The 9,785-nt window shown below is 37.8% G+C and overlaps 1 protein-coding gene across 1 annotated transcript in view; it reads left to right on the plus strand.

Annotated features, from left to right (window-relative positions):
- The first annotated feature begins 727 nt into the window (after nt 1-727).
- Nucleotides 728-9,785, plus strand: part of PRUNE2 (prune homolog 2 (Drosophila)) — an 11,374-nt gene continuing 2,316 nt past the window's right edge. The window contains 4 exon segments of the mRNA XM_010191891.1: nt 728-763; nt 2,282-2,440; nt 3,412-9,783; nt 9,785. The exon segment at nt 9,785 is cut by the window's right edge and continues 93 nt beyond it. Of these exon segments, the coding sequence (XP_010190193.1) occupies nt 728-763; nt 2,282-2,440; nt 3,412-9,783; nt 9,785 (6,568 nt within the window).

Genomic DNA, 9,785 nt, shown 5'->3' on the forward strand with positions numbered 1-9,785 from the left:
GGGACAGATAGCCTACTCAGAGTTACTGTACTTCTCTCAGTCATCAACATGCTGAGAACCTCAAGAAGAAAAAAAATGGATAATAGTGAGTTTGAGAGCACAGAAAAAATGAAGAGAACCTGAAGTAACAGGATCAGATAATGACATAGGTAGTGGAGATCCGTTATTATTTATATTATTGGGGCCCAGTGTGAAGCTCTCCAGTCCAACCGCTCCACAAGCGATACAGACTTGGCAACTTGCCTGCTTTCAGCAGCAGGCTACTGGATCATCTGGTGCTGTATCAGTTTCTCAGTGTTGCTCTCGATTGTATGACATAAGTTAGGAAAAAACAAGGCACGAGGCAAATTCTGATTTTAGCACCTTCAGGGACTTTACCATGGCTGTTTACATCTTTAGTTCCTGCTCTGACTGATATAACTGACCTTGGGTTGTATGGCGTTTTGTGCCGCACTCTTGCTGTGGTAACAGTTCCCACCAACAAGTAGCTGCTAGCAAGTGAACATTATATCTTACTCTGTTCTGTTCATAGTCTTGCTCTGTGATGCCCTGGTGGTCCTTGGCCTTAAACTCTAGAAATATACCTCCAGTCACCCTACATGCACATACTGACTCTCCAGTTCGCTGTGACTGACAGGGGAGTTTTTCCTTGCCATATGGTTAGGTTAAAAAGTTCCTCCCTCAAAATACTACACTACTACTTTATGAGTACCAAATGTGGGTTGAGATGACGGCAGATATTATCTCAGTCAATGACGCTTTCGTGAGGCTTCAAGTGATTTTAACAGGAAATACCTAATTCCTTGCATTCCTTGCATTTTCAGCTCATACAAGCAATATAGAAGATAAAGCATCATGAGGCTTGAAGGCTGGAGAATTTTAAAATTATTATTTATTTACCTTATGTACAGCCATAAAACATCTTGCAGACTAGATCCTTGATTGGGCTTTCTCCTTCCCTGTGACCTCCTTATCTTCTTGAATTGGCTGTCAGTGGGTAACTTAAATAAGGAATTTTCAAGGATTTGGGTTTTTTTTTTAATCTGCTCTAGTTCCGTTTTTTTTATTCCAACAGATTTTAATTATCCCAACTGCAATTAGGAATGGGGTAACTGAAGTAACTTCTCCATGCTTAGGCACATTTTGGTACTTCTAGTATACCAAATACTTGAGCCTTCAGAACAATGTTACTGATTTGGTCCATAACCAGCTGTTCAAATTTCATACCTGAATGTCTACCAGTAAACGGACAGCTAACTTTTATTGGTGCTTTAATCTGCATAATTTTCACATGAACCTTGTTTTTGAGTGCTATGCGAACATTAAAGTGCAAATTCATCTCTAATCTCAGAAAAGAATCTATTTCCAAAGCATTTGACAAATAGATTTTTTTTGTTCTAAGTTTAATTTACAAAGAAGACACATTTTGTGGACACATTTGAGTAGATTAATAAATAGTATTTGTATATATGTAACCAAAACAGTAATTTATCAGATAGGAGACAGATGCAGAGGAATAACATGCCAATCTGCATATACAGTTGTGTTGTGTTCATGATGAACTGCTGTTTATTCAGGGCCAGTGTAGCTTGGCAGCATCAGAAGAACTGTTAGCTGAAAGATGACAAAAAAATTATCTCAAATATAAATAGCAGAAACATAGAGGAGAAAATAAAATTTCTAGGACTTTGTTCACTGGCAGTTATCAGAAGTGAGGACTGAAGAGAATAATAATCTGTGGTAATATTGTATACAATCATGTAACATCATAATGGATATATATATAAAGGGATACAAAAATAAGTTAACACGTACCATTTGCTTTTGTGTGCCTGATTTTGCACCTCAATACTATTATTTTAATAACTATTTTTTAAATGAAACATTGATGTGACAAATTTCATAACATATTTTTATTTTTCTAACAAAAAAGGGGGTTAATTCAAGAAGTAGCAGTAGCTCCATGCTTTTAAGCAACCTTGCAAAAGCAAATGGTGGGAACAAGTAAGTATTTTGTTTCAGCAGCAGTTCCAAGAAGGTAAACCCTACATTTAGTATTTTAGCATTCTTTAGAAATAAAAGTCCATTACTGTGCTGAGAGACTGGTTTTGAGTTCTTAATTTTTTTAAGCACGTATCTGTTTTGTCAAATGGAATTAAGTTCTGTTGCCAGTTATAGACACTGATGCTTATTAACATTTCTGGCTATTTTAATCACAAATTCGGATGGAAAGAGCAAGGAAAGACACTGACATTTCTTTTCACTTCTTACCATATTTCAGGACTGCGTGTTACACAGGAGTCTCATTGGTGATCTGAAAGCTTTCATAGATAAATATGCATTTGATGTACTTGTCATTTTGGCCAACTGTCTGTCAGATGAGAAGAAAACAAAACAACAAATAGCAGTATACTCAGAAAACTTAGAGCTAGGCAATCAAGTAAGTACTTGGACAAAGAATCAAATAATGTCTTTCCTAAAAAAAAATAAAATGTTGTCTTACAGTAGTATATACAGTAGTATATACTAAAGTGTTGAAAAATTAAGTGGAGTCAAAATTAGCAACAGTTGGCTGGCAACTCAGTAGCTATTTGAAATGGCTGCATTGTTTAAATGATGCAAAATGAAAGATTGTGGTATTTATGATTGTTTCAGACCAGCCTCATAGAAAGAATGTATGGTTACAAGAAATACAGAAAGACACAAGATTGTTCAATTTAGCTAAAACAGAATGATCTCTTTTTTTACTAGTTTTGACTTGGTTTTGTATTGTGATCTACACAAATGCATCTTTGGCAGTGGGGAACAAGCAATCACATTGTTAATGGTAATGACCAGAACTCATCTATGTGTATGTTATTGCTAATAAACGGAAGTTCTGAAATGAAGCCAGATTTTCACTAGGGTGTTCATTTATCCAAAGTCAGGTGCTGTCCATTTATTTATTATATTTGCCCCCAGGTGGAAGAAAACATCTCAGATGCAACTTTCTCAACTTTTTCTTAGTTTTAAAAACTTCTGATTTTAGGGACAGATGGCTATTTTATGAATCTAATTATCCTATTCTGGAAATACTTTTCTTGTGTACCCTTACATATTTTACTCATATTTCTTAAGGCAACAACTAAACATTTATTTGGATTTTCTTTTGCTAATGAAAAGTTAACTTGAAAATCAAATGGTATAATTTAAAGTAAATATTCTGACCAATTATTTGATACATATTTTGTATTGATTCTACATTTTAATACTTACCTATTTAGGGATCATAATGAGGCTGTTACAGAAAAGTGGCCAAGAAATAGATTAATATGAGTAGACAGGTATGGCTGTGTTACAGAGTGAAGTGGTCAATATGTACCCTTATGCCCATGATTGCAATGGCTTTTGAAACATCTTATTTTTCAACAGATCTGCTGTGAATTAGAAGAATGTCAGAATCCTTGTTTGGAGCTGGATCCTCTAGAATGTGGATGTGACCAAATTCTCATTTATCATCAAGAAAATTCTTTGGTGACCTGTGATCAAATTTTGCTTCTAGTTAAGGAAGTTATAAATAGAAGACAACCAGAAATAGTATCAAACAGTAGAACTTCTTCTACTGAAGCTGTTGCTGGAAGTGCTCCACTTTCACAAGGATCTTCTGGTATTATGGAGTTATATGGTTCTGACATAGAACCACAGCCAAGTTCAGCCAATTTTATAGAAAATCCTCAAGATATAAATGGATCTATGCAAGCCCACATTGATCTTAATGTAGACCTTGTAAGTCCAGACAGTGGATTGGCTACCATTAGAAGCAGCCGGTCTTCCAAGGAGAGTTCTGTTTTTCTTAGTGATGATAGCCCTGTTGCAGAAGGTGCTGCCTCCCATCACAGTCTTCTGCCTGGCTTTGATTCCTATAGCCCTATTCCTGAAGGAGCAATAGCCGAAGAACAAAACCCTCAGTCTAGAAACAGTAGTGATAACTTTGATCTTTTCAGTTTTGATCTAGCACCTGTGGTTACAGCTCCATCTGAGTCATCTTCTCATTCTGTTGATTGTTCCCCATCAGATGACTATTTCCTTAATAGTGATTCATCAGAAGGGCAACAGCTCAGTGTTCACAAAGAACTTGATGAGGCAAACCTGCTAGAAAATGAAACAGCAAATTATTCGACTGACTTACTTATGACAACAAATGAGGAAGACAATTTAGCTAAATTTGATGAGAATCCAGGAGAAATGTGTGAGAAAACTTCAAGTTTGATTGCTTTAGTTGAAGGTGATTCCTCTTCACCAGAAATGTTGACATCTACTGATTCAAGAATTCCACCAACTCCTATGAACAGTCTTGTAGAAACTTCACCATTAGAAAATGGGCAGCCTTTATTTTTCCCTCAAGATGTCATTAAAAAAATTAATGAAATAGATGGTGCAAATCATTCTCAGTCTCGTGTTAGATATGGGAGTTGGTGGGATGGCTTTGACCTAGAGTCCAGAAATGCTGATACATGGAGTTCAAGTGAGCAGGAATCTGTATTTCAGAGCCCTGTATTATGGAAAGATTGTAAAGAAAGTCACTTGCTACGAGAACATATTGATAGAAGAGCCTCAGATTCTGTATTCCTCCAAAAACAGCCAAAACAAATGGAATGCATGAGAGCAGGTCTGTGGGATAATCAGTTTAAACAAGATAATTGGAACCATGAGAATCAAGAGGAAAACAGTGAACATTCACATTTGCAAACTGCTTCTTCAGAGGAGACAAATCAAGAACTGGAGAGCTTTACTGACCCACGGAAGGTCAGTCAGCTGACACCTGTGGTGTCAGATCCATGGTGTAATGGTGAAGGGAAAGGCAATCACCTAGCTGGAGACTCTTATGAAGTGTGGACTAAGTTTGATGCAGAAGATATTGCTAGATCCTCAGATAATGTATGGAACGTGCCCAACCTGGATAGAGAAAAAAAATCAGTAAATATTCCAGAGGAATGGGCTATATCAAAAACTAGTTTGTCAGACTCTTCAGAAATCACAGTGGACAATGAGACTGAAAATCCACCTATCCAGGTATCTCCAGAAGCCTTGGATAAAGAAGGATATTATTCAGTAGAAGAATATGGAAAATCTGAAAGTACAAATTCTGTTTTCAACAATATGCAAAATCATTCCAAGCTGCAGACAGAGGAAAAAACTGTATTTGGTGACCCGAAACACAGTCCAAAACAGTTTGACAATACAGATACCTGGAATGTGTATGATAAAAACATCAGGAAAGATCTAACAGAAGTAGTGGTGCCATGGGAGGATACCTTTTTGTATAAAGCCTCAAATCTTTGCTCATCACATATAGGTGAAGATTTAGTTGTTTCTCCTCCAGATACCAATTATTCAACATCGGATTCATATATATCACCTACATATGGGGAGGATGAAAGAGAGAATGTGGAAAAAGATTTTGACAAAGAAACAGTTCTTCTTTATCAAACAGATAAATTGATAAACCCAAATCTGACTGAGCCAGAAGTACTTGGGAAAGCAAATAAGGAATCATTATCTCCTAGAAACATGCCTTTTTCAAGCACCAGAAACACAGACATCTGGAACACTCCCCTAAATAATGTCACCCAGTTACAAGAAATAAATTCTGAAATTGCTGGTCTTTCTGCCTTCGCTAAACCTTTCCTTAATTCGGAACAAACAGCTAATCAGTGTTTTCCAACTGAGATACATACTAGTGAAAATAATTTTTCTGTATCTGAAAAAAGAATAACACCAGTGTGCAATCAAACAGTGAATGACTTATCACCACCACAGAACAAATTAAATACTAGACAGACTGCAGCTGAAAATGTAGAAACACTGAGCTGTGCTCCTATAGTAGGCACAGACACGTCTATGCCAACTTCAAATGCCAGGAATGGTTTGGATCTGAAAATATGTGACTTAAGGAGTAAGATACTTAGTAAGAAGGCAGCACAAAACACTGATGAAGTTGATAAACAGCTGAACTCAGAGAGTTTACAGACTGAGCAGGGCTATGAGGAAGACTGGGACAATGTATCTCAGGAGGGAAAAAAGGAATATGAAAGAACAGATGAAATAAGTGGACAGCAAATGATTAGTGACATTTGTGATAAACCAGTGCAAGAGGACAGTGAATCTTCATGTAACACAGATTTGGAAGAAAACAGGTCAACAGCTGAAGTTCCCAGTTCCCCAGAAAAAAGGAGGAGTAGTGTTAGTTTGGAAGCATTAGTGGCAGAGAATGAGTCATTTTCCAATCAAAGTAATCCAGTTAATCAGGAAGAGAGGAAAGACTTGTCACAGAATAATACAGAATCTTCTTCAACTGCTTCTGAGGAAGGCAGAAATTATGAATCTTGTGATGACACCAGACCACAAAATTACAATTATAGTGAACTATCACAGCTGCTTTCTAAGAAAGCCGAAAAGGAGACTACAGAGGATGCTACGAGTCCTGAGGGGGAAAGTATCTCTGAAAGTTCTGATAAGAGTAGTGATAATCCTGAAAATAGTTCTTCTAAAATGCCTGGAAGGTCATGCATCTGGAATGACTCTGGAAAGAGTAGTTGTCACCCAGCCATAGAAATTCCTTTGATGAATGAACCACAGGCACTGGGAGACGTGAAAGAGGGCTTACATGAAGTGGTTCCTAGCCATCCAGACATTTGCAATTCTGAGTTAGTATTTTCCAAAAAAAGCTCAGAACTGAACAGGACTAATGAAAAGTCGTTTGTAGATGAGTTTAAGAAGAGTCTTTCATCTGGAGATGTCACTGTTCCTGACATTACAGATATGTCTGTGGTGGAAGATTCATTTTCACATGAAATATATTCTGGGACATATGAACTCTCTGAAAATTTAGAACCTGCTAATAATCTTTGCAGAGAGCCATGTGTAATGCTTAATGACAGTTTTCCCCGAACTGCTTGGAATTCACAGCCATGTGAAGATTTTCAATCTCCTGGAACAGTTCCTGAGGCAAGTGAAGTTCTTGAAATGGCAAACACCACAAGTAGCCTTTCAAAGGATATACAGATCAAAAGTTATTTGGAAGAAGATAATGTGTGGAGTGATTCAATAAATGATTATGCACACTCAAGTGGAACAAGTCCTGATTTAAGTGATGCATCTGTAAGTGTGTGGGGAGAGCTTCCAGTTGTCAGTCATCACAAAAGAAGCAGGGATATGTGTGATATTAAAAATAATAAAAATCTTGAAGATGCTTATAAAAGGGATGAGTGTGAAGAAGGATTTGAAAGAAGCACTGAACAGAACAAAGTTCCTAAAAGCTTAGATTTTTGGAATGCCCATGTAGATGATGATACTGTATCTTCTTTATCAAGTCCTGACATAAATAAGGATTCGGAGAATTCAGAAGCATGCCCAGAAGTGATTAATGAAGATTCCATGTATGAAAACAAACAGCACAAACCCTCTGAAATTGGAGAGGATTGTGCTCAATCCAGTGCAACAAGTCCTGAAACAAACGAAGACCATTTAGATGCAAAATCTAAGGTGGGAGAGGAGTTCCAGGTAGGCATAGTCAATAAAAATCCTGAAACAAATAAAGCTGGAAAGGTTTTGCAGGAAGACTTCACTGTAGTGGAGAGTAATAAGACTTTTGAATATTTAAGTCACTGTGAGACATTTCAGAAAAAAGATCAAGTGAGTATTTTCAGTGAAAAAACAGGTAACGAAGAGGACTCGTATCAAATGAATGAATATACTACACTGACTTTTGCTGTTGGTGATAAAGAAGAGTATTCTTCAAAAACTGTAGATATGTGGAGTATGTCATTGGAAGCTGATTTAAGAACTGATCCAAGATCCACAGTGGAACCATTTAGATTTCCAGATGACAGTTCAGAATGGTGGAATTCACAGCCTTGTGAAGAAAAGCAAGTGGAAGATCAGTATTCTATTTCAAGTCACTCTGCAACAAACCAGTTAACAAACAGTAAGGAGGGCTCCTGGGGGTCACCTTCACAAGATGAAGAACTAGCAGGACCACATTTCAGTAACACAAGTAGTGATGGAAATCAGCCTCCCTCCCGCTACTGTAATGAAAAAGAAAATGAAAGGCTAGTGCATCCTGTAAGTATTCCTGATACTCAAATAAATCCAGACACTGTACAGTTCAAACAAGTTGATCCTTTCATACTGGATAAAGAAGAAAGGGCCTTGAAAGAGCAATTGCTTCCTACAGATGAGGAAAATCAACTGACTCCACAGAATCGTTTTTCAGATGAGGATCGAGGTATGCCAGATACATCAGTTCAAGAAATCACTGTACCAGATCTACCAAAAGACAATGAGGGAAATACAAGTCTCATTCCTCACGGACAACAGTGGGACACCTGTGAAAGTTTCAACATACACAACGCCCTGCCAGGTGCTTTCACTGTAGAAGACTTATCTTTTGAAATGACAGAGAAGTCAAGTCCTGGGTGGAGTATATTAGTTCCCCAGCCTGCATTTATCCCAGATATTTTACAGGACAACACACAAGAAAGTAATCAGCTGTTTTCAGTGGAACCTGACCTGTGGACTAATGCTGAGCAGGTTGTCACTTTGAAATCAGAAGGTGAAAATCCTGATATATTAAGTCACTGTGACCAAGACAACAGTTCAGAGGTATCAAGCAGTCCTGATGTGTGCCAGGACTATGAAGCTAAACATGCCGCTATCCCATCCTCTCAGATTGGGGTGGAACCTGACAACAAAGATAGTCAGCTGATTCATGCATGGTCAAATACAAGTAAAGAGACAGATTCAATATGTCAGTTAGTAATGCAGAAGGTAGAGACACAGTCTGAAAGTGGTAACCCCCAGGACTATGATCGGGGAAAGACCGATGAATACTGTCAGCTGATCTCTTCTAATACTCAGGAGCCTCCTGAATTTTCAAATTTGCAAGAATATGGTCTAGAAAATAAATTTGCTACTGATCCAATTAAGTCAGCTGATATTACCAATGAAGTTTTAGAAGTGATGTCCTTAGATCTGAAAGACACATTCCATGAAAATTTTACTCATGCAAGCTGTCAAGGAACACTAACTGATACAGCTCAAATAGCAACCTCCCAAGTGCACTTGGTTCCCATAGATTTCACTCTACCTGATAGGGCAGAACAAAGCTTAAAAGAAAGTAGTGCCTTGGCTGAAGTTGGAAAATACTCTAATATTTACCATACAGCAATAACTGGTGATGAGCAAGACATGTCAGAAGAATGCGTGGATGAATCTGTTACTAATGTCCTGGCAGACACTTGTGATGGAATGAATACACTGGCAATAGTAGGCAGTGAAGCAGCAGAAGGGGCATCAAAGGATAAACAGATACTCTTTAAAAAACTGCCTGGTGGCAATGGAGGTAATGAATCTGATTCAAATAATCAATTGGTTGATGATGTAGTGAAAGAATCTGAAGATGGAATTGAAATTGATGTTCCTGTGTTTAAGGAGATGCCCAGTGACCAATCACCAGTGGTGCATTCTCTATCATCCTTTGTATCTTTTGATGCTGAACCCTCTGACAGCAAAGAGTGTGCAAAGGATAAGCTCTTGCTGCAGCAGCCATTTTGTGACAGTATTTCTTTGGGAAAACCTTTACCACTGCCTACTCCTTCAGAAGGTGCAGGAGGCATCCTGCTGACCAAAGACAGCAGCATTAAAGATCAGGTGTCTGACACATACACAGAGTGCCTTCAGGAAAATCATATGTCAGTACGTTCACTCTCCACGTATGAATTAGCTCTAGGAGCTTCTGAGATTTC

Source organism: Mesitornis unicolor, unplaced genomic scaffold (genome assembly GCF_000695765.1).
Source record: "Mesitornis unicolor isolate BGI_N332 unplaced genomic scaffold, ASM69576v1 scaffold16319, whole genome shotgun sequence".
NCBI lineage: Eukaryota > Metazoa > Chordata > Aves > Mesitornithiformes > Mesitornithidae > Mesitornis > Mesitornis unicolor.